The sequence below is a fragment of the Thamnophis elegans genome, chromosome 9 (assembly GCF_009769535.1).
Source record: "Thamnophis elegans isolate rThaEle1 chromosome 9, rThaEle1.pri, whole genome shotgun sequence".
Taxonomy (NCBI): Eukaryota; Metazoa; Chordata; class Lepidosauria; order Squamata; family Colubridae; genus Thamnophis; species Thamnophis elegans.
In genome coordinates, this window is record NC_045549.1 from 8,349,094 (window position 1) to 8,374,756 (window position 25,663).

The window sequence follows — 25,663 nt, forward strand, 5'->3', positions numbered from 1 at the left end:
GAATGCCCCAACACAAGTTTTAAAGAAGATGTTGGATAGCCATTTGTCTGAAACGGTATAGGGTTTCCTGCCTGAGCAGGGTTGGACTAGAAGACCTCCAAGGTCCCTTCCAACACTACTATTGTATTGTGTGTAAACAGCCCTGAAAAACAGTGTGAAACTGCCCCCAAAACAGCCATAAATGGCCCAAAAATAGGCATGCATATGCGGCCAACTGGTCTTTGGGGTTTCCAGTGCTCTGGCGCATGTGAAGACCAGCTGGTTGGGTGTGCATCCGCATGCCGGAAACCTGAAGACCAGCTGCCTGGTGCTATAGGATCAGAAGTAGAGAATCTTTCCAGAGATAAGCTGTTGAATGCTGCCTGGAAGATGTAGACGAGCCAAAAGTAATTTGGGGAAAGCTGTTTTTTGATATCCCCTTTTGTCTCTCTAAGTAGTGCAATGCAGGAAAGAGGCAGATAGAATAATCCTAGTTACACTGGGATTTTGAAGGAATTTGAGCAAGACCCATACGTTTGCCTATTTCTATTTTAGAACTGCCAAAATTATAGAAACTTAGAAAATTGATGCAGAAGAGGAAGGAGTGGTCCATTAACACTGCACTTTTGAGAATTGTTTGTTTTCCTTTTTCATTTATTACTTTTTCATTATTTTTGTTGTATCTTTATTTCTTATTTTATTTTTTACCTTTTTGTCAGATGATAGACGCGTTTATCCCAAGCAAGTTTGAATTCTTTTAGTCAATATCTGATGCAGGTAGACCTTGACTCAAAACAGTTCATTAAGTGACCGTTCAAAGTTACAACGGCACTGAAAAAATTGACGACCATTTTTCACACTTAACAACCGTTACAGCATACTTGTGGTCATGTAATCAAAATTCAGATGCTGAGCAACTGACTCATGACCGTTGCAGTATCCAAGGATCATGTGATCTCCTTTTGCAATTTGACAAAAAAAACCCAAGCCACTTGTCACTTCATAACCGTGTCACTAACTTAACAACTGCAGTGATTCACTTAACAACTGGTTGTTAAGAAAGATTTTAAAATGGGGCCAAGTTCATTTAAATGCCAGAAATTGTGGACACAATTGTGATTGCTAGTCAAGGAGTAACCTCTTTATTTCCATCATATTTTTCTAATTGCTTCTTCTGTCTGGAATCCAATAATTGTCAAAGCATTGGTGATCCCCACCTTCTCTTTTATGCTTATAATAACCCTTGGCTTTGTTTCTTAGTCTTCAACTCTGGTAGAAAAGAAACAGATTTATTTATTTAATTCAACCACATCTGCATGACTTAAATGGCCCTCTTTAGTCCTACTGTTGAGATATAGATGGTCAGCCCTTTAAGACATAGTTTTGCCTTTTTGTAATTGGAGTTTTCTATGTATAATATTCACAGATTGTAACAAATGGTAATAAAGTGCTGTCAAAATACACCTGAAAACTGGAAAAACCCACTCCAAAATCATGTTGAACCTGATTTGGAGCAGTGCCGGATAATTTATTCAAAACCAAGCAGAGTTTGACAATTGTATTCTGATATCATTGCAACTGTCCTAAATAATTGTAACCTGTGAAATCTGAACGCTTATAATTAAGATAATTATTAAAGCTGGAAATGACTCACGCTGGGCTGGGTTTCTTTTTGACCTTCAAGATTCTGCAGGCATATTTTGAGGGAATCTTGGCTTACGTGAAACCTGATTGGATCCACACTGTAATTTATTTCTTCCAAATAATATATTGCTCAGATCACCCTTTTCCTCCTCCAAAATGAATTTAAACCTTTTCTTGCATTAATTTTTCAATCTTGGGTCATATTTGTAGTCTGACTATTTTTGTGCACAACTTCTGCAGCCCACAGTGATACTGTAGGTGACAAATGAAGCCTGTGGCAATAAGTTGTATCAGATCTAAAATCTGCAAGATTATATGTCAAAGAAGAGAAGTAGGTGTGCTAATGGTTTGAGAAATTGTGTTGGATCACCACATTCTTCTATCCATACCAGAAAAAGGTGTTTTGTCCCATACAGAGAAATGGTGTAGTAGTCATTGTAAAAAATAATTTTAAAAATCCTAACATTGCAATTATTGTATTGTCAAACAATTGTCATGAATTCCAATTGTGTAATTTTATTTTTTTGTCCTAGAGTTCCACATTTTGCAATACATTTAGTCCTCACTTAACAGCGAGACCAGAATTCCTGTAGCTCAGCGGCGTCGCATGGCTGCATTGCTTAGCAATGGAAATTCCAGCACCTCAGGTTGCTGTTGTTAAGGAAATCCATGCCAGAAATTCAACATCCATGACACATAGAATAAATTGAATTCTTTATTGGCCAAGTATGATTGGACACACAAGGAATTTTTAGCGCATATGCTCTCAGTGTGCATAAAAGAAAAGATACATTCATTACAAATCGTACTAGGAAACAATCTGTATAAATCGTGAGGATACAAACAACAGTTACAAGTCATACAGTCATAAGTGGGAGGAGATGGGTGATAGGTACGATGAGAAGATTTATAATAATAGTAATGCAGACTTAGTAAATAGTTTGACAGTTGAGGGAATTATTTGTTTAGCAGAGTGATGGTGTTCAAGAAAAAAAACTCTTCTTGTGTCTAGTTGTCTTGATGTGCAGTGCTCTATAGCGTCGTTTTGAGGGTACAATAAATATTTTCACAGCCCTCTTTTTGACTCGTGCAGTGTACAGGTCCTCAATGGAAAGCAGGTTGGTAGTCATTGTTTTTTCTGCAGTTCTGATTATCCTCTGAAGTCTGTGTCTGTCTTGCTAGGTTGCAGAGCCAAACCAGACAGTTATGGAGGTGCAGATGACAGACTCAATAATTCCTTTGTAGAACTGTATCAGCAGCTCCTTGGGCAGTTTGGACAGTGTGCATGCCAGTGCAACATCATGTGGTTGTGCCAAGCGCCAGAGAAGACATTTGAACTGATTGGATCTCTCGACTTCTTGACTAGGAATAAACTAGTGGTCCAGATATTTCACAAAATCAGGAGCTTAATGATTAATTTCTTCATCTCAGGATACCTGACAAGGCTGCTTTCAGACAGGATGACTCCCAACTCCTAATAATCATAGGTTTTCTGCTACAAGCTGCAACAGAATCACCATCCACTGTCTGCCTCCGCAGGGATCATTTGCTAGATTTCAATCTATTAGGTTGTCTCTGATAACATAATATCCTGCTGTATTATACCTTTTCCCAGTCCGTCTGAGGAAAAAAGCGAATACATGACTCTTGAGGGAGTAAAGATCAAGATTTACTTCTGCAATTACTACTTTAACATTGTCTTTTATTACCTGGCCAATGTGTCCCTTGTCGACAAAAGACATCGCAAGAATCCCATTAAGCCACTCGGGTAAAATGATAGGGCTCTTCTACTTATGCTGCCTCTGCAGATCTCACATTGGTGACCTCTCTGTCCAAACCAACATTCTAGCATTAAGGGTCTGAGAGCTGAACCTGTTAATCTGTAATGATAGTTCTGTAACTTTCTTAGATGTTGTGTTTTATCAAACCTCAAGGGATTAGTTGTTCAAGTGTTATGGGTCTTCCCTCCTCCAAAAAGTAATTAATGAAAAAAAGCACTTAGTTTACTGCACAATTGGTGGAAGTAACATTTATTTAATCCAGGCATAAAGATATTTCAGTGAATAATATTTGTAGCTCAGGGTTGCATTGTGGTGTCCTTGGTGCTCTCTGAGCTTGGTTGTTTGCTTGCAGATGTCTCATTGCCCAACTAGGGAACAACATCAGTGCCAGTGAGTCTGGGATTTGCTTCCTGCATATATAGAGGTAGTCCTTGACTTACAACCATTTGTTTAGTGACCATTCAAAGTTAAACGGCACTTAGGACTGTTGCAGCATCCTTATGGTCATGTGATCAAAATTCAGATGCTTGGCAACTGGCTCATAGTAATGTGTTATGACCCCCTCCTCTGTCCAGTAACAAAGCCGAGACAAGCTTAAATGGAACGTCCTTTAATAACAAGACCAGAATCTCGGTGGCTGAAAGCCAAGTAAACAAACAGATAAGGACCTTGGCGGCAAGTCTGACAAACCTTGGCAGCAATCCAGCCTGCCAAGTTAGTTTCTTTTTAGTTAAAGTGTTGACTTCTGCAAGAAGGGCGTGGCACAAGCAGTCTTTTTTATAGTCTGGAGAGGAGCCTAATGACCACCAGCTGAGTGTAATTACCTCCTGTAATTATAATTGCTCTTGATGCTGAGTAGCTCTTCGATGGCATGCATCCAGGAACAACTCACTGTTGGTTTCTGGATCACACTCCCTTGTCTCTTCCCCACTGATCCAAGGCTCAGGTGCCTCCTGGTGGCCAACCAGTCTCTCTGCGCCCTGCTCGGAGTCGGAACCCTGTCCAGGGTCCTCCACATCCTCCAGGGCCGACTCATAGGGCCCCTCGCTGTCGGAGTCGAGTCTGGTGGCAGCTCCAACAGCTCCTGCTGGGCCACAACAGTAATGACGGTTGCAATGTCCCGGGTCATGTGATAACCTTTTATGACCTAACTAGCAAAGTCAATGGGGAAGCCAGATTTACTTAATAACTGTGACAAGGAAGATCATAAAATGGGGCAAAACCTAGTTAACGTTTTGTTTAGCAACTGAATTGGGCTCAATTGTGGTTGCAAGTCAAAGATTATCTGTATAATAGTTTGCCTGCTGTATTGTGGTTTCCTCTTTGGTATTTCACAAAAAGACTAAACACGTTACCTCAGCAGCCAATGCTGAGATAAGCAAGGATCAATGCCAGACATCAATCAGGCAGGAAAATACTGTATAATCAAAGAGGAAGCCACAGATAGTGAATTCCCCCTCAATTGGACTTAACAATGTTATCTAGTTGGGTAATGAAATATCTATAAGCAAACAATGAAGCTCAGAGAATCAAAAACTCAATAAAGACATGTTGCTATATCAAAAGGTAGGGTAGGACTGGCTTGGTCAATTAGACTATATTACATTTATATTCTGCTTTTCATTCAGCAGCAAAAAGCATTTGCTCTTCTTGTTGTTGTTTTTCCTCCTGTGAGTTGGGCCAAGAGTCAGTGACTGGTCCAGCACAGAGTTTTGTGAGTTTTTGTGAGTTGATAGTTGAGAGCGATTAACGGGGACTCCCTTATTCTAGAAAAGTTTTTTTTTAAGTGTGGCCCAAGGATTCCTGGAGGTCCCTCAGGATTTGCAAATCAAAATTCTGACAAGGAGAATCAATGGAGAATCAACAATAGCAATAGCAGTTAGACTTATATACCGCTTCATAGGGCTTTCAGCCCTCTCTAAGCGGTTTACAGAGTCAGCATATCCCCCCCCACCAATCTGGGTCCTCATTTTACCCACCACGGAAGGATGGAAGGCTGAGTCAACCTTGAGCCGGTGAGATTTGAACCGCTGAACTGCTGATAGCAGTCAGCTGAAGTGGCCTGCAATACGGCACTCTACCCACTGCGCCACCTCGGCTCTCGTACACTTATACTTACAAGACGTTGTAAGTGGCAGTTCAGTTTGATCTAGTAATTAAGGCACCTGGCTAAAAGCCAAGAGACTGAAGATTCTTAGACATGAAAGCCAGCTGGAAGACTTTGGACCAGCCATTTCCTCTGCCTAATTTACCTTCACAGGGTCGCTAGTGTAGAAAGTTAGCACCCGCCTTTCTCCTAGAAGAATGCAATATTTTGAGAAATATTAAAAAGGCAGAATATTATATTTCCCTGGATGAGAAATGGAGAAATGTTTTTTTAAAGAGGCAGGGGACAGACTCACCCTTAATAGCCCCCACCTTTCTTAATACCCCTCAGCAGATGTCAGCACTTAAGAGATAAATAGATAGATAGCTCTATTCATAAGCAAATTCCCTGCAGCAAGGTCTGAACAAAGATAGGGTTAACCCTCAGCCACAATAAGAAATGCCCAACAAGCCCCTTCATTGCCTGGCCCAAACCTCAACCAATCGTAGCTCAGACAAACTCCTAGGATTTGTACATGGCACCACGGGAATCTGCCAACAGCCAATAGAATACATGTTCTTGCACAGGAACAGGAAGTTCAAGTGCAAAGCCCAAGAGAAGGTATAAATACACCCCCCCCCCATTCTCAACTCAATATGGTCAGCTGGTCAGCATCACACAACTTCTGCTTCATCAATAAATGGGCCCTTTTTCCAATCATCTTCCAGCCTCCATCTTGTTTCCAGTACCTTTCACCTGGCTTGGAACTGAACCAGATAGATGTTTCTTCCCACACTGTTGCGGGGGAAAATAGGAGGAAAAGTGTGTTGAATAGGCTTGCCACCTTGAGTTATTTGTAAAAAAAACAAAAAAGCAAGATTAAAAAAAACATTTTTAAAAATAGTGGGATTTAACAACAGCAACTAGAGCAGCCAGAACTGATGTGCCTCAAGAGTCATATGACCTTGTTCCTTATGACTACATTGTTTAGTGACAGAATTCCCAGTACCAATTACCGTTGGTAAACATTAGGATACCTGTAATAATGTTGAAAACAATATGAAATGTAATTCCTGGACAATAACTTAATATTTTCATGTTGTAATGTTCTTTACAATAACTGATAGATGGAAAAGCATATTAGCATTAACAAATGTATCAATTATAAAACAATACCCACTGCAAAGCCAATGAGTTTACATACACTAAACCACGATTTAACCATGGTTCAACTTCAATCAATAAACTGCTCTTGGTTCATAAATAATGGTTTACAAACTACAGGGAGTTGAAACTGCAAGTAATAAGCCATGCTTCCTGCTTAAGCAGGGGGTTGGGCTAGAAGACCTTCTAGGTCCCTTCCAACTCTGTTACTCTTGTTGTTATAAGCCTTTAGTCCCATGCAAACAAGCACCAGAACACCCTTTGCTTGAGCGACCCCGTTAATGCAACAATTCGCTGTCCACCTCTCTGTTCCTTTTTTTCCTTCCCCCTGAGGCGGAACCTTTCTTGCCGACTCCGCGTGGCTGCCCGGACCGCTTTTGGTAAAGCACCTCTGCGCTTTTTTTTGGGCTGGCCAAGATGGCGCTGCCTGTAGTCCGATGCTGCTTGCAGAGAGGTGAGAGTGTGGATCAAATCCGTAGAAGCCCCTTTTCCTCATTCCCAGCTTAATTTCTCTCCAAATGTCTCATCTTGGGATTTTACATTATTAATAATAATGTATTATATGGATATGCCTCCTCCCCTCCCGACTCCCACAGAACGGTGGGTTTAGCATGGGGCTATGGTTTCTTGCCAGGATATTCAAATGAAGCAGGGTATTTTTCTCATGGTTGTTTATGGTAGTTTCATTCCTGTAAGTATTGTATCACAGGTTTTGGTGCTGTTATGGCTGTGTAAATTAAATAAACTGTACCTAGCATGTACCTCAAAATGTACAATATTTAATTCCCAGAGGTTGTTGTTTTTTTAAAAAATTTGATCCGATATGAAGTTTACTAAGAGTTGCAACTTAGACTTTCAATTCTTTAATTCTTTGCATCTCCTACGGTATGTTGCACGACAGGACAATTGATGGCTTTGCAAATTTAAAATCTTCCGTCTACATTGGGATTTTAAATGCATAAAAGAATGAATGAAAATAGTAGATTAGAAGTTGACAGATCTTAGGTATTTTTCTTTGAGTGTATATTTTAACAGACAAGACTATATAATTTGATTAATGTGATAGTAATAATGTTAATGTGAATTGGATCAACATGAATGATATCGAGAAAAAAAAAGAATTGTTAAATGCATTGAAGTTTCCATTTATAGTCCTTGAGTCTTCTGTTCCTCTATGTCCATTTTCTAAACATGGCTTAGGATAGGATTGAGTAACATGAAAGACATTATTTATGGAGATGAACTAAATAATCTACCTTACATTACTGATACAATTATCTCTAATTTAGACATGAAATGAAAAAGTTAGCTTATTGGTACATTGGTTTATTCTCAATATATGAAAATAAATAAATGACTTGGAAAGGATAGCTAACTACTTTTGCATGCTGTCAATGTTTGTATTTCAAATAAAGAAAATATTTGAATTCTAGTGGGGGGGGAAAGAATGGACTGTTGCTGTAGAGCAGCATTTCTTAATCACTTGCCAAATATTAAAGATGTTTGCAAAAATCATTCTTTTCATTTTTTTAATTTTCTGACAATAGGCTTTTCATGAAAAATGGTAATATCTAATAGTGTTAATAAGGTTTACAGGATAAATATTCTACAAACACACGTCATCTCCTTGAAAGCTTTAGCAAATTCATGGATCTAATTAATAGCTGGCTGAACCTACCATCATAATTTATGATTATATAAATGTATATATTGTATAACAATGTGCAATATTTATTTATTAAATTTTTACCTTCCTATAAGATGATTTTGGGCAGCTTACAAGTAATTATTGCTTGCTAGTTGCGAAGTTGTGTTCGATCCATCAAGACCCTATGGACAACGTTCCTCCAGGCCTCTACCATCACCTGGAGTGAGTCCATTTAAGCTGACCCCGACTGCTTTGGTGACTCCATCCAGCCACCTCATTCTGCCGTCCCCTTCTTTTGCCCTCAATCTTTCCCAGCATTAGGCTCTTCTCCAGTGAGTCCATCTTCCTTCTCATTAGGTGGCCAAAGTACTTGAGTTTCCTCTTCAGGATCTGACCTTCTAAAGAGCAGTCAGGTTGATCTCATCTCACACTTACCGGTTTGATCGCCTTGCAGTCCAAGGGACTCACAGGAGTCTTCTCCAGCACCATAGTTCAAAGGCCTCAATTCTTTGGCGCTCAGCCTTTTTATGGTCCAACTTTCACAGCCATCCATTGCAACTGGGAAAACCATAGCTTTGACTATATGCACTTTTGTTGGCAAGGGTGATTAACAAATATACAGTTTAAATAATAAACATCCCCAGACAGAGGGTTTTTCTTTCATTGAATGAGAAGCTAATTGTTTTTGGATTAATTATAAATCGGTGTGTCAATTGTTCACAGAGTCTCTCTTTAGGGGTATCTTTGGGCATGGAAGTAAATAAACTATTTTGAAGTAAGGAAGTTGATGAAATTGTGTGAAATCTAAAATACAGCAAATTTCTCCAAATCCTGATTTTTTTTTTTAAAAGTGCTGGTTAGCCTCCCCTCTTCTCTCCTCAATCAAAAATTACAGAGGCTGGTTAAGAGTGAATAATTCTAAAGAAACATCCATGACTTCTTCTGAAGAAACAGACATTTAGGTTATGCTCATATATAAAATACAGCCAGTTCTGAGAGCAATTCTAAATTGAAAGCTGATTTCTTCGGTGTCTCATTTGGCTGCAGATGAAATGAAGGTAAACAGTTGTAATTTTTAATTAAAAAACCACCACCATCCAGCAGTTATTCAAAATATATTTTACATTTGAGAACGGGAAAGTCTAGTTAGTTCTGCCAAACCATGTTGCAATACTTGCAAATATCGAAGCTGTGTTGTCTATAGATCTTTTTCTGTTACAAGGGTCTAGAAAAGCCAACAGTTAAGTGACAACTAGCAGTATAGTTCATTTTTGGATTGTTATTCTTTTTGTCTTTCCACAGTTTTTGCTCAGAGTCCTAACCATATTTCCTCTAGAATTGTTCAGTATTCTGCAGTGGTTCCTTGTTCTACCACTTACTTGTTCCCAGTAGAAAGTATGCTGCAAAGTAAATAAGTGGAATTAATTTGAATAGTTAACAGAAATATTTACACACACACACAAGCAAACAAACAAAATTACATGCATATACATAGATACATACAGGTAGTCCTGGGATCATGATTGCCATTTGTGATTTTCCCCTGATTTCTGAAAAGCAAACTTATTGGGAAAGATTCATTTAACAATCATGTTAACAACAATGGTGGTTTGCTTAATGATCGCAGCTAAAAGGTCATAAAATTGGGTGCAACTGATGTTCCTATTCCAAGTGTGGTTGTTAAGTTGAGGACTACCCTTAACATAGTGTTCTGACCCCCTCCTCCGTTCAGTAACGACTGCCGAGACAAGCTTAACTGGAATGTACTTTAATAGCAAAAGCAAACCTCGGTGGCTGAAAGCCAAACATAACACACAGATAAGATCCTTGGCAGCAACTCAGACAAACCTTGGCAGCAATCCAGCCTGCCAAGGTAGTTACAAAGTTCTCCAACTTTTAGTCAATGCATTGACTTCTGCAAAGAGGGGCGTGTGCACAGGTAGTCTTTTTATAGTCTGGAGAGGAGCCTAATGACCACCAGCTGAGTGCAATTACCTCCTGTAACTGCGCAACTGTTCCTTACGCCTATTAGCTCTTCGATGCATCCAGGAACAACTCACTGCTGGTCTCAGGCTCACACTCCCTTGTCTCCTCCCCACTGGTCCAAGGCTCAGGCGCCTCCTGGTGGCCAACCAGCCTTTCTGCGCCCTGCTCAGAGTTGGAACCCTGTCCAGGGTCCTCCACATCCTCCAGAGCCGACTCCTAGGGCCCCTCGCTGTTGGAGTCTGGTGGCAGCTCCAACGGCTCCTGCTGGGCCACAAGAACATAGTATCATAAATAAACATGTGGGGCCAGACAAACTTCAAACTCATTAGTATCTGAGTTCAGATATTAATCTATTGTTAATAAAGTACTGCACACTATCCATTATAAATATACTAATATTTGTCAGATTCAATGATTATGACACTGTTTTTCTACAGTATACAGCCAATTGTGAAACATTTGCTTCTTATGTAAGCATTTATAAATATAATGTTTTGTACTTTGTAAACAATATAGATGTGCTTTTAATTATGTTCAGAAGCTGGCTCCATGGAGTACTAGTTATAATTAAAAATATTAAAGGAGTCAGATTTTATTGATTCTGATGAATTCATTCAGGATGGATGATCAAAGTTTAAAATTTAATAATTTAATTCATTTTCTACTCATATTAATGGCATCATCTATATTTTTAGGAACAATTAAATTATTAATTTAATTTAAATTTCTACTGTAGTTCCAGGTTTGTCATGAAAAGAGCTGAGCTTATTAAAATAGAAATGAAAGCAGCTCATCTGGAACTTTGTTTAATGTTTTCTAGTTTTCTAATCCACGAATGTGAAAATCTTTTTAATTTATATTTAATTTCTTATCTCTCCTTCTCTTTTTCCTGTATGTCTCATAATTGAAAATAATGATAACTAGTCACCAGTGTTTATTTTAGCAATAGCGATAGCATTGACTTATATACCGCTTCATAGGGCTTTTAGCCCCCTCTAAGCGGTTTACAAAGTCATATTGCCCCAACAACAATCCGGGTCCTCATTTTACCCACCTCGGAAGGATGGAAGGCTGAGTCAACACCGAGAGTGAGAGATTTGAACAGCCAAACTGCAGAACTAGCAGTCAGCTGAAGTAGCTGCAGTGCTGCATTTAACCCGCCACTGCGCCACCTCGGCTCTATTTTGATATATAGCAAAGTTTTCTCAAATTAAGCAGATTTCTAGATATTGCAATATTGTTGCCTTTTCTTCTTAGTTTTGGTGTGCATTAAAGCAACGCTCATGCTATTTAAAAAAAAAATACTGTGATTATTCATTTGGCCAAGCTGCATAAAACAATCTATTTTTATTTCCTTAAAGGTTACCTAGAAATATAGAAGAGCCTCTCAGGAAAAAAAGAAGGCATCGGAGCCTAAGGAAAGGAAGACCGTTATAAATTGCCTTTGCCGCTTGAACCAAGGATGATGTCTATTTGACCTGGTGTTATCAAAAACAGGTTTATGACACAGAAGCAGCTTTAGAGCTTTTGAAGAAATTTCAAACACTGGATTTTACACCTCCCACCAGGAATTGTACGCACACATCACCTTGGATATGGAATCGGAAAGGAAGGTATTGGCTTGTATGTAGCATTCTCTTTTTACAGCCTTAGTTGGTAACTGGAATTATTTTCTCTCTCTCTCTCTCTCTCTCTCTCTCTCTCCCTCTCTCCTCTCTTTCTCTCTCTCTCTCCTCTCCCTCCCTCCTCCTCCCTCCCTCCCTCTCTCTCTCTATCTATCTATCTATCTTTCTATCTCTATCTATCTATCTATCTATCTATCTATCTATCTATCTACTATCATCTACCATCTATCTATCTATAAAATAATTCTCTCTCCCATATTTATAGACATCGAAGTGTTTTCTGACAGGGAGCCATCGAGAAGGGTCTTTCTCCTCCCTACACCCATGCCCATCCCTCATCCGCCCTTCCCCGTCCCATGCACTCCTCTTTCCCGCCCTATGTACGATCCTGGGATTTTGCCCCAAATCCATCCGGCGCTTCACCATTGGTCCAGTGGAGGGCTGGCTTTCCAGAGGAAGCTGCGAAGGAACTGACATCACAAATGATTGCCTCTCTAGGACGTCGCACTCGTTCTCCTTAACGGCCCACTCTCCCTTCTCCCTCCCATGACATCACAAACAATTGCCGCTCTAGGACTCCATGCTCGCTCTCCTTAACGGCCAGGCATTTCAGAGTTATACTGGAACACACACAAAGGGTATCCTACCCCCCTCAGTATTTGTTTCCAGAGAGTAAGTCAGCTATGTACCAACTTTTTGAAATTGCTCGAGGCGTTCCAGAGTTACTCTGCAACATACATACATACATACATACATACATACATACAAACAACAAACAAACAAACAAACAAACAACAAACAAGTTAAAATACAAAACTCTTTTTAAAAAATCCAAAGAGTAAAAAAAAATCCCCAAACACAAAACATTAAAAAAGAAAAAGTTGTATTAACAAAAAGACCAATACATATACACATATTGTACAATGACAAACAGGCTATACTACTATATAAATGTCTCATGTATCAAATCCGTATTTGTTCTGTTGAATTAGATAATGTGGATTTTCTTTCTTTCTTTATACTTCCAGAAAACTATGGGACCATTCATTAGTACACTTTGTTGCCTTACCGTTTCACAGATGCCATCCCCAAGATTTTACTATTCACACAGGTGAGCTGTTGAGCATTGAGCCAAAAGTACTTCAGTCACGTGCATGTTACATTGGCATACCGCATCCCTCTGTTCGCACGAGACATGAGGAGAGTGGATGAGGTTTGCTTAAGGTGTCAGAAATTTACTTTATGTGTAGAGACTCAATTTATTTGATTTTAATGTGTGAACAGCAAGAAAAGCACTTTAGTGAAAGCAGAAAAGTGATCTTGGGTATCCCTCCATACAGAGCTGGGCAATTAATTTTCCCCAAGGGGTCAGATGAGAAACTGGGACGGTTATGGAGGGCTGCCACTGTCCTGCCCCTGATGCCATCCCACCCCCTAATGTTTTACCACCCCAACGTGCTCTACATGGGGCAGCCCTTGAAGAGCATTCGGCGACTTCAGCTTGTCCAGAATGCAGCCGCGCGAGCGATCGTGGGTGCACCTCGGTTCACCCACGTAACACCTATCCTCCGCGAGCTGCACTGGCTGCCTATTGGTCTCCGGATACGCTTCAAGGCGCTAGTCGTCACTTATAAAGCCCTTCATGGTATTGGACCTGGGTACTTGAGAGACCGCCTGCTGCCAATTACCTCCACCAGACTGATTAGATCCCACAGACTAGGCCTCCTCCGAATTCCATCCGCTGGCCAGTGTCGACTGGCGACTACCCGGTGGAGAGCCTTCTCTGTGGCTGCTCCGACCCTCTGGAACGAACTCCCCGTGGAGATTCGCACCCTCACCACCTCCGGCCTTCCGCAAGCCCTTAAAACCTGGCTGTTCCAACAGGCCTGGGGCTAAAGAACCGGCCCCTATCTGGAATGGTATGATTGTTGCGCTTTTAATTATTTATTTTTTGTGTTGTTGTCAAATTTTTGTATCCCCCCTTCCCCTTGTTTTGATTGTGAGCCGCCCGAGTCCCCCTCGGGGAAAAGGGGGGCATACAAATGAAATAAACATACATAACATAACAATGCCAACACTGCCTACTCACCACTCGCCCACCGTCGACACAGCTCCACTCTCTTCATGACACCATACTATTGCCTCACCCCCTGCTGCCAATGCCCCATCCCACTGCTGCTGATGTCCCACACTCCCCCCATGATGGCTGGGCTGGTACCACCCAAGGACAGGATGTGGCCCTCGGGCCATGAAATACCCAGGCTGCGTTAATGTATCCTTAGATATGGGTGATAGAAATTCTTAGAGCAGGGGTGTCAAACTCGAGGCCCTGGGGCCAATCTGGCTCACTGGGTAGTTAGATCTGACCTGCGGATCCGCTCTGGAGACAGCAAAGGATGAACCCGCAGTGCCTCTGCCAGTGAAAACGGAGCTCGGGAGGGCCGCACACTGTTTTCGAGCACAATGGCTTCCTGCAGCGCTCTGCCAGCGAAAACTGAGCTCCTAAGAGCCATGTGCGACCTACCATATTTTTGGAGTATAAGACACTCCGAAGTATAAGACGCACCTAGCTTTTGGGGAGGAAAACAAGGGAGAAAAATCTGCCTCCGCCTCCCAGCAATTTGCCTCCTTGCAACAAACAGCAAACAGTACAGAAGATATACACTGTTTATGGTGTTACATTTCAGACTATCCTTGTACATGTTAAAATTGATGTGGCTTTCTGGAAGTATACATTATTCTCTAATATTTAAAAGAAGGTACAATAGCACTGGGCCTCTTCGGATCAAACTTTTGTTTCAAAAAGCTTCTTCATTTTGCTAAGTTGTCTAGAACAATAATAAAGCAGTCTTTAAAAAAATAAATCTAATAATTTGAACTTCTATAGGCATTGATAGTTATGGACTTACCTCCTTGCAGCAAACAGCCTGTTTCAGTTTAGCCTGATTAGAAGGGGGGGAAATCTGCCTCTCTCTCCCAGCAATTTGCCTCCTTGCAGCAAACAGCAAGTTTCATTTCAATTTCAGTTTCAGCAGGGGCCTCCCCATGATCAGCTGTTTCAGGCTGCAGGGATTGCCATAGCCTATTGCGCCTCCGCAAGCCCCATTTCCGTTTGCCGCAAGGAGGTAAATTGCTGGGCGTGAAGGAGCCAAAGGGTGGGGGACAGTGGGTGGATGGGACTACATTCGGTGTATAAGACGACACCCAAATTTTCACCCTCTTTTAGGGGGGAAAGGTGTGTTTATACTCTGATAAATACAGTAGCATGACGGTTGCAATGTCCTGGGGGGGGTCACGTGATCCCCCTTTTGCGACCCCATGAGCAAACTCAACAGGGAAACCAGATGCTTAAACAGATCTGTTGCTAACTTAATAAACGGCAGGGATCCGCTTAAACAACTCTTAGCAAGAAAAATCGTAAAATGGTGCAAAACGCACGTAACTGTCTCGCTTAGCGGCAGAAATTTTGGCTTCCGTTGCCATTGTCAGTCGAGCCTCCCCGGCGTCTTCTAGCTAAAATCATTTTTATTTTCCCTTCCAGGACCCAAAAGAAGCAGAGCTAGCAACAGAAAACGGAGCCACCATTGTAGGAGGACCCGAGTTAGTTAAGCCGGTATTTGAAAATACGTATATGCATTTTTTTAAAAATCACAATTGAAATCAGCTCTTCTGATTTCTTCGTATGTTTTTCTGGGGTCAGAGGTTAGGACTGGCTCATCCCTTCTACCATAGGCAAGACCCTGGGTGGGCTCTGTCCAGAAAACTGCAGATGTGTCAAAAGCCTGGCCTCTGGAAAGCATAAATTCTGCTGAAATGAAAGTTTGAGTTCTACAGCTGCTGGTTTCAGCAATTGACATTATTTCTCCCTATTTGCAGCCAAGAATGACTTTGTTTTGTCTAGTTCTAGATGGGGGTGGGGGTGGGGGGTCTAAGACGCCTATAAATCACCGAAAATCTGTTTGTTCTGACTTTTAGAAATCTTATTTGGATTTTTTCCCCCTTTGGCTTCTTAGGAAATTCCCCAGATCCTGCATACATTTGACAAGGGATGTACCTATTTTTCAGAGTATAAGATGCACTGGAGTGTAAGATGCACCAAGATTTTGAAGAGGCAAATTTTTTTTAAAAAAAGTTTTTGCACACTGCAGACCTCCCCAAAACAGCCTGTTTGTCTTGAAAATGGGCCCATTTTTTTTGACAAAAAAGGGCATGCATAGCCTTTAGGAGGCTTGCAGAGTGCTCCTGGGGACTGGGGGAGGGGAGTAAAAACCGCCCATTTTTCACCCATTTTTGCCCTTCCCAGCCCCCAGAGCACTCTGGAGGCCTCCTAAAGGCTCTGCATGGCCATATTGGTGAAGGGGGCGGGGTTTTGAGAAACCGCCTGCTGCCAATTACCTCCAATAGACCGATTAGATCCCACAGATTAGGCCTCCGAATTCCATCCGCCGGCCAATGCCGACTGGCGACTACCCAGGAGAGCCTTCTCTGTGGCTGCTCCGACCCTTGGAACGAACTCCCCGTGGAGATTCGAACCCTCACCACCCTCCAGGCCTTCCGCAAAGCCCTTAAAACCTGGCTGTTCCGACAGGCCTGGGGCTAAAGAGCTTTTGCCCCCCTCTCGAATGGTATGACTGCTGTGTGTTTTAAATTGTGTATTGTTATGTTCCGTCTTTTATTTCTTGTCTGTACCCCCTTCCCTGACTTGGATTGTGAGCCGCCCTGAGTCCCCTTCGGGGAAAAGGGCGGCATATAAATGCAATAATTCAAATTTTGGGAGGCAAAAAATGGTGTATTCAGTGTATAAGACGCACCCAGATTTTCAGCATCTTTTTTGAGGGAAAAAGATTCGCTTATACTTCGAAAAATACGGTAAGCCATAAATATAAGTTATTCTTTCAGGAGAAAAAAAAAAAAGAAACACCAACAGCTGCTAAGAGACTTAAGAATTTAACTTCTGTGTCCAAAACGTAATTCTCTGGTTTTTTGAAGGTCTTAACATAAACAGGCAGTTTTATTCTCTGCTTTGCAGCATCTCTCACAACTCGACTCAAGCCATAGGCGTGAATTGTTTGAAGCTGCTGAGCAAAACTCTGCGTGGAGTTTTATTTTAAACATTCACTTTCCTTTTTAGAACTCTCTGTTGCTAATGGATGTCCCCTGTGCATAACTCAGGAAGAATGTTAAACGTTTCTTGGTTAAGGTTGGAAAATGACCGATTTTGAATAGTGGGGGGATAGTTTAACCTACTCCCTATGTAGAGGTAGTCCTCAACTTACAACAGACGGAATCTTCCGGCAGCCAGCCCACAACCATAGAGCGCAGTCCTAGAACAGGCCGCTGCTGGAAGACTCGGCAGCCGAGTTTTGGAAGTGTTGGAAGCCGGAGGAAGTGGTTACGCTCGGAGTCACAGCGGCGGCTGGGCCAGGGCACGTTGAGGGTGGGAGGCATGCTTGCTGGGGGCGGAACAGGCGCTCGCGTAACCGCCCTCTCCAGCCGGCAGAGCTCCATGTACTGACCTAGGGGGTATCCCTAATTTGCCAAGCCATGGAGCTGGGAGCGGGCAGAGCACCACATGCCTTGGCTGTGCCCCCCGCTCGCAAGGGAGCAGCTGTCCGGCAACCCCAAAAACAATAAGCCCTCCCCGTATAATAAGCCAAGACCAGATTCATGGGGCAAAAGAAAATAAGACCCTGTCTTATTTTGGGGGAAACACAGTATCTGTGTTAGTGTCTCTGAATTGCTACGCAATTTCTTCACACTATTTTGGAGGCTCCATTCTGGCTCCCTTGCACAACTTCTTGAGGCCACACGAGAGCGTACCTCATTCTCACATGGCTTCTGCAGCTTCCGAAAATCACGCCTGTACCTGGCGCACCTTTGAGGATATCAGTTGGTGATGAACACTGATGTGCAATCCACAAATGTGAAGAATGAAGCCGAAAGATCATTATTTTTTTTTAATTTTTGCTCATAATTCTGTTCCTTCAAATTTAAGGGTTGCAAAGAGATTGCGTTGTGTTTAAGAAAAAAAAATCTAAACTACTGTTAATTTTATATGTCTGCTCATGCTACATTTGTCGGAAAGAGGATATGGAAAAAAAAATTTTTTAATAGGCACTGCTGTTGCATATATAACTGACAAAATGGTAAATCTTGCCAATCTTTTTATTTGTGGACTTGCAGATTTTAATGAGGACATTGAGGGCAGATTTTTATATCGCAGTGCCTGACATAACAACAAAAATTACCCATTTAAGGAATTTTCTGAAACAAAAGTACCCTTCCATCAAAAATGGTAAGAAAGGATATTTATTTATTTTTTCTTTTAAAAAAAAGAACTTTATTAAAATTTTAAAGGAAAGAGATAAACATAATAACAACTAATAACTGAGTTAGAAGGGAGAAGAAAAAAGGTATCAAATCTTTCCACTTTTATGCATGTAAAAATCCTGATGCTGTTATCTATATATATAAAAAGTGTGTGCGCTGGTGTGTATTAGGTTCTAGCATAACTCTGGAACGCCTCGAACAATTTCAACCAAACTTGGTTAGGTAGATAGGTAGATAAAGGGATAGAGAGAGAAAAAAAAATAGAGATAGGAGAGTGTAGGTAGGAAGTAGGTAGAGGGATAGAGAGAGAGAAATAGAAAGATAGAGAAATACGGTAGATAGGTAGGTAGGAGATAAAGTAGGTAGGTTGGTAGGTAGGTAGAGGGATAGAGAGAGAAAATACAGTAGGTAGGGAGAGAGAGAGAGATTAGGTAGGTTGGTAGGTAAGGGATAGAGAGAGAGAAAAATACAGTAGATAGGGAGAGAGGGAGTAGTTAGTAGCTAAAGGGATAGAGAGATAGAGAATACAGTAGGTAGGCAGGGAGAGAGAGAGTGTGTAGGTAGGTAGAGGGATAGAGAGAGAAATAGAGAGAGAGAGACATACAGTAGATAGGTAGGGAGAGAGTGAATGTGTGTAGGTAGGGTAGGTGGAGGGATAGAGAGAGAGAAATAGAGAGAGAAATACAGTAGATAGGTATGTGTTTCTTGCTGGTACAACATTGATTCATGTAATTCCTCATCAATCAGTTAAAGAGCTTTCCAAAAGGGGGGAAAAAGTTTGTGCACGCTTCAAACCTCCCAAAAACGAAACAGACCCGTTTCCCCCCCCAAAAAAGCATGATAGCCTTGGGGGGGCTTGCAGAGTGCTCCTAGGGGGGTGGGGGTGGGCAAAAATGAGCAAAAAACGGCCGTTTTACGTGAAACGGGCCCCGGTTTTTTTGTCAAACAATTGCATGCATGGCCTTATGGAGGCTTATAGAATGCTGCTGGGGGGCAGAAAATGGTCCGTTTTTCACTCATTTCTGCCCTCCCCAGCCCCCAGGAGCTCTCTGAAAGCTCCATAAGAGTATGCACGGCCATTTGGGTGAAAGGTGTGGGGTTTCGGGAGGCAAACAAAATGCTGTATTCGGTGTATAAGACGCACCCCTATTTTCAGCCTCTTTTTTGGGGGAAAAGGTGCGTCTTATACTCCGAAAAATACAGTAGGGAACATTGAATTTAACTTTACTTTGTGGGGTTTTCTTCTCTTCTTTTTTTTCGAATAGGTACTATTACTTACAATATCCCCGAGACGCTTAATTTCTTCAAAGTCTGCCATGAATATGCAGTGACCGACGACAACCTCATTCAAACCCCGTTTGCAATGGTACGCTTTACGAGGCATATATGAAATAAGCACCAAACACACTTGTTTCCATTTCTGCTTTTTTTGAAACGGGTCCTTCAGCAGAACATAGTAGTTAGTGCCATGATGGCAAAACCTATCGCACACGTGCCAGAGTTGGCACGTAGAGCCCTCTCTGTGGGCACGTGCACCGTAGCCGCTGCTCTTCTGGCTTCTGGTGCGCATATGTTGCGCCAGGCAGCTGGTCTTCGCGGGCACCAGAGCAACCTAAAAACGGGCCGGAAAAAGGCTGTTTTGGGGGGTGCTTTTGGACTAAAAATGGCCCAGAATAAAGCCAAAAAAACAGGTTTTTGAGCTCCTATTACTGTTGGTACAACCATTGATTTCTTCCTCCATGGGTGCTCCACTTCAATTTGCAAATCATGATGTTTTGTTATTTATTATTTTTTGCTATTATTATTGTTTCCTGAAATCTGAGCAAGTTGCCCATTTCTCATTCTGGGTTGGTAAAAGGGTTGAAGTTCGGCCATTAAATAAATCTTTACTGGTAGTCATCAACTTACTTAATTGAGCCCAGAATTTCCATAGCAAACCAAGACAGTTGTTCAACTTCCCTTGGGGTTGGTGGAGAAGACTCCTGCTTTAGTCCCTTGGACTGCAAGGCCATCCAACGGTCAGTCTTAGAGGAGACCAACCCGGACTGCTCTTTAGAAGGCCAGATCCTGAAGAAGAACTCAAATGCAGCGCGACGAGCGATTGTGGGTGCGCCTCGGTACACCCACGTTACATCTATCCTCCGTGAGCTGCACTGCTGCCTATTGGTCTCCGATACGCTTCAAGGCGCTAGCGTCACTTATAAAGCCCTACATGGTATTGGACCTGGGTACTTGAGAGACTGCCTTCTGCCAATTACCTCCCATAGACCCATCAGATCCCACAGTTTAGGCCTCCTCCCGAATTCCATCTGCAGGCCAATGCCGGTTGTCGACCACCCGGAGGAGGGCCTTCTCTGTGGCTGCTCCGGCCCTTCTGGAATGATCTCCCCGTGGAGAGTCGGATCCTCACCACCCTTCAGGCTTTCTAAAAAACTGTTAAGACCTGGCTGTTCCAGCAGGCCTGGGGCTCCTGAGTTCCACCCCTACTCAAATTGTTGTGCGTGTTGTGACTTTTTAAATTGGTTTGTATTGTTGTTGTTTTTGTCTTTTTACTTTTGTATTGTATCCTCCCTTCCTTCTGGTTTGTCAGAGCCGCCCTGAGTACCTCCGGGAATAGGGCGGCATACAGTCGAATAAACCACTAAACCAAATTCTTTGGCCTATTAATGAGAAGGAAGAGCTCCCTGGAGAAGAGCCTCATGCTGGGGAAGATGGAGGGCAGAGATGAAAGGGACGACAGAGAATGAGGGTGCTGGATGGATGTCACTTGAGAGACCGCCTTCTGCCAATTACCTCCCTTCGACCTATTAGATCGCATAGATTAGGCCTCCCAGAGTTCCTCCGCCAGTCAGTGCCGACTGGCGACTATGCGGAGGAGGGCCTTCTCTGTAGCAGCTCCGACCCTTTGGAACGATCTCCCCGTGGAGATTCGTACCCTCACCACCGTCCAGACCTTCCGCACAGCCCTTAAGATCTGGCTATCCCGTCAGGCCTGGGGATAAGGATCACGCCGCCCCACCGAATGTTGAATGACTGTTGTGTTTTTGTTATTATTTTGTTTATTCACGTATTGTGTATATTGTCTTGCACTCCCCTTCCCATGAATTGCAAGCCCCTGAGTCCCCTCAGGGAAAAGGGCGGCCTAAATAATAAACAATTCAATTCAATTCAATTCACTGAAGCAGTCGGTGTGAGCTTCAATGGACTCCAGAGGATGGTAGAGGAAAGGAAGGCTGGAGGAACATTGTCCATAGGACATGACTTCGCAACTAATCACAACAACAACCAAGACAGTTGTCCAACTTCCCTTTGGTTGGAGAATTCTGAGAGTTGAAGCCCACACACCTTAAAAGTTTCCAAAATTGAGAAATACTGCTCTCTACATAATTTACAGTGATTGAATTTGAATGAAAATTAGAACATACCCAGGCTATTACTGGGCTAAAGACACTAATGATATTAATAGCACTTGCAGCCTTTAATTGATGAGAAAATGCATTGATAAAATATTGACCCTGATCCCCGCAGTTTTTATAAACCCTGACAGCATTTATTGTTTACTTTTTCGTTTATTTTTTTCATTCCCTTTTTCAGCTGGACATGCCTAATGATCAGATTCTTGCCAATCTGGACAGTATTATTAAGGACATTTGCAAACACAAAACTTTGAAACATGGTGAGCTGCTCTTGAAAATTTCTTAATCGATGCTGATAGCTAGTGATATTGCCCAAATGAATATAAGTTGGAGGAGTGGGGGTACCATTTTGCTAGCTGCAAGGAGAAAACAGTAAAAATAAATAATAATATGCATTGCCATGCTAAACAATAAAACAATAACAGGGAAAATATCAGCGCAAAATTGCTTAAAAGCGCTATTGCTAATTATTTTGCTTCACATCTGCAAGTCATCTTCCTCCCTCCCTTCAGAGGGAAATTTCTAAAAAAAACCCCACACTTTTGCATTCTTTTAAAGAAGTTGTTTTGGGAGTTTTGAGAAGAACCTTCTGCTTTAAAGTGGCCGAATTATTAATGCTGAAAAGTCCTGTTTTTTGTTTCCTGCAGAATTACTCAGAAAAAAATAATAATTTCTCCCTGCCAGGATGGAAAACATTTGTGCAGGAAGTTCCTATCTTGGAAATGTTGGAAGGGCCTTGAAGACCCTTATCAGATGTTTTGAACTCCAAGGTAAAATGTTTGGGGTTCTGAGAATTTTGTTTTAAGGTCAGGGCACACCGCATCATTTTTTATGTTGGCGTCAGAACAATTTGTGACTGTTTTCAAGGACTTGACTGAGTGTTCCAGCTCTTTTGAGGTATCAGTTAAGCTGTTTTTCTCCTGCAAGGACAACTCCTGGAACACACAGGATTAGAATGGTTTGTGGGTTATTATTATTATTATTTTTGCAGAGTCTGGAAGACAAACATGTATAGGTAGTCCTTGATTTATGATCACAATGAGCCTCAGATTCTGTTGCTAACCAAGACAGTTGCTAAGGGAGTTGTTCCCGCTTTTATGACCTTTCTGGTCACAGTTGTTGAATCACTGCAGGTTGTTAAGTGAACAAAGCGGGGGTGAAGCAAATATATTTTCGCCAATGGGTATTTCTTGCCAGAAACTGGAACTAAATCCTGGTTTCTAGTTGTTGTTGCTTTAAGTTGTAAATCATGGTCACGTGGCTATGGGAGAATATAAATGAGGGCAGTTGCTGAGCACCCAAAATGTGATTATTTGACTGGTAGGGGACACTGCCCGAACTTCAAATCTGGATTGTAAGTAGCTTGGGAAGATACACATATGTACCTGCTTAAATCTCTTCCACTGACATATGAGAAGCTCAAAATGCATAGGTACAGTATATGTGGTACCTCACTCAATAGTAGTAACTGTGGAGAGGGATCTTGGAGTCTTAGTGGACAACCGTTTAAATAGGAGCCAGCCGTGTGCAGCAGCTGCCAAAAAAGCCAACACAGTTCTAGGCTGCGTAAACAGAGGGATAGAATCAAGATTGACGTGAAGGGGTAATACCACTTTATAATGCCTTGGTAAGGTCACACTTGAAATATTGCATTCAGTTTTGGTCGCCACGATGTAGAAAAGATGTGGAGACTCTAGAAAGAGTGTAGAGAAGAGCAACAAAGATGATTAGGAGACTGGAGGCTAAAACATATGAAGAACGGTTGCAGGAACTGGGTATGTCTAATTTAATGAAAAGAAGGACCTAGGGGAGACATGATAGCAGTCTTCCAATATCTCAGGGTTGCCACAAAAGAAGAGGGAGTCAACTATCTCCAAGGCACCTGAGGGCAGGACAAGAAGCAATGGGTGGAGACTAATCAAGGAGAGAAGCACTTAGAACTGAGGACAAATTTCCCTGACAGTTAGAACAATTAATCAGTGGAACAGAAGTTGCCTCCAGAAGTTATGATGCCCCAACACTGGAAGTCTTTAAGAAGAGATTGGATAACCATTTGTCTGAAACGGTATAGGGTTTCCTGCCTAGACAGGGGGTTGGACAAGAAGACCTCCAATGTCCCTTCCAACTCTGCTATTCTAGTCTAATATACTCTTACTTAGAGTTGCCATTTTAAGCACTATTTTCAATGATTCTGCACAATGTTGTCCATGTTAGATCATTGTACCAAACTAAGCTGAATTCTTTCTTCTCCCTCTTGCTTGCACTCTCTCTCTCTCTCTCTTTTAAATTTAAGGTTCTTTTGTAACAAGTATGAGCATTCGAAGTTTCAACCAGCGAAGCCTTAGATGTGAAAGTCGAACAATTCTTCTCCCCAAAGGAGCTCTGGGACAGAACTCGGAAGAAGCTGAAAAGCTCAGCGAAGAAGAAAAGCGAGAACCAGATGATTAGAAGCTGCAGAAATGACATTCCCTTGTTATAAAAATTGGTAAAGGGCAGTTCTTCGTAGCTTCATCCAGGAGTTTCCTTCAACTTCTGGTCCCGAATGGGAAGTTTGCATCAATTCCGGAGATCACTGAATTGTCTCCCAAAATGAAAGCTCCTCAGCGCTGTTAGATCATCAGTCCCCAAAATTTGGGGCCTAGAAATATCTTAGAATTTCCGTATTTTTGGAGTATAAGACACACCACGAGTATAAGATGCACCAAGATTTTGAAGAGGCAAATTAAAAAAAAAAGGTTTTGGCAATCTGTAGACCTCTCCAAAACGGCCCGTATTTCATGAAAATGGGCCTGTTTTCCCCCCCCCCAAAAAAGGGCATAAGTAGCCTTTAGGAGACTTGCAGAGTGCTCCGGTGGGGGGGGGGGGGGCAAAAATCAGCCCGTTTTTTCACTCATTTTTGCCCTCTCCAGCCCCCAGGAGCACTCTGGAAGCTTCCTAAAGGCTATGCACAGCCATTTTGGTGAAGGGTGCAGCGTTTCTTGAGGTAAAAAAACTATATTCAGTGATGAAGCGCACCCAGATTTTCATCCTCTTTTATGAGGGAAAAGGGTGCGTCTTATACTTCCAAAAATGTGGTACTAATATTACAGGCTCAGCATGTCTGGAGAGCCTGCCTGCGCTGACACTAATGTTTCAGTGCAAACCATTCTCCGTTTGTAAAAAAGATGTCATTGCACGTTTTATTAAAAATGAAAGCTTTGTGTACAGTTTTGATTAATCGTGGAAGCCTCGTGTCCCTCTGGTTTCTGTTTTAGTTGTGTGTTTTCAATCCACAGACACATCGATATATCTTTAGTTTATTGCACCTCGTACAGTGAAATTAAATGCCATCTTCAGTGTCCATTATACGTAAAGAACAAACTCAAGCAAGCATCCTTCACATTCTATACAATTGAATTAAAAAACCCTAATATTGCATAATATTGCGCTATGCCAGGGGTCGGCAACCTTAAACACTCAAAAGAGCCACAAAGGTCCTAACCGGAAGCCCCCCATTCAATTCTGAAGCTGAGCGAAAGTCCAGTTCCCCCACCATAGAGTCCTCCTCCTAGCGCAGAGTCCTTTTTCCTCCTACCTGTCCTAACCAAAAGCCCTATCATTGTGGAGCCGGCCGGTGATAGGGAGCCGCAGCAGAGGGATGAAATAGCCACATGTGGCTCCAGAGTCACAGGTTTGCTAACCCTGCACTATATACTGTATTTTTTGGAGTATAAGACGCATCTTTTTTTCCCTCAAAAAGGATGCTGAAAACTGGGTGTGCCTTATACCTGAATACAGTATTTTGGTCTCCTGAAACCCCACCCTTCACCAAAATGGCCGTGTAGAGCATGTAGAAGGCTTTCAGAGAGCTTTCTGGCGGCCGGGGAAAGGCAGAAATGAGTGGGAAAATGGGCCATTTTTTTGCTTCAATTTTGCCTTCCAGGCCCAGGTAGTGACTACCTGTCTCTATGCTGTACTCTTTAGCCACGTTTTTCTAAGCTGCGTGCATGGGTGCAAGCCATTCG

General features: G+C 42.1%; 1 protein-coding gene across 1 annotated transcript; it reads left to right on the top strand.

Moving 5' to 3' along the window:
* The first annotated feature begins 7,056 nt into the window (after positions 1-7,056).
* MRPL1 (mitochondrial ribosomal protein L1) lies at positions 7,057-24,351 on the top strand. Its single transcript, XM_032224732.1, is given in 17 exon segments — positions 7,057-7,108; positions 9,605-9,673; positions 9,676-9,709; position 10,459; positions 11,650-11,704; positions 11,707-11,745; positions 11,748-11,849; positions 11,852-11,901; positions 12,942-12,966; positions 12,969-13,024; positions 15,455-15,526; positions 18,097-18,208; positions 19,509-19,609; positions 21,838-21,919; positions 23,953-23,984; positions 23,986-24,036; positions 24,039-24,351. Coding segments are annotated over 17 exon segments (987 nt in total). The 5' UTR covers positions 7,057-7,071; the 3' UTR covers positions 24,108-24,351.
* Positions 24,352-25,663: the final 1,312 nt, after the last annotated feature.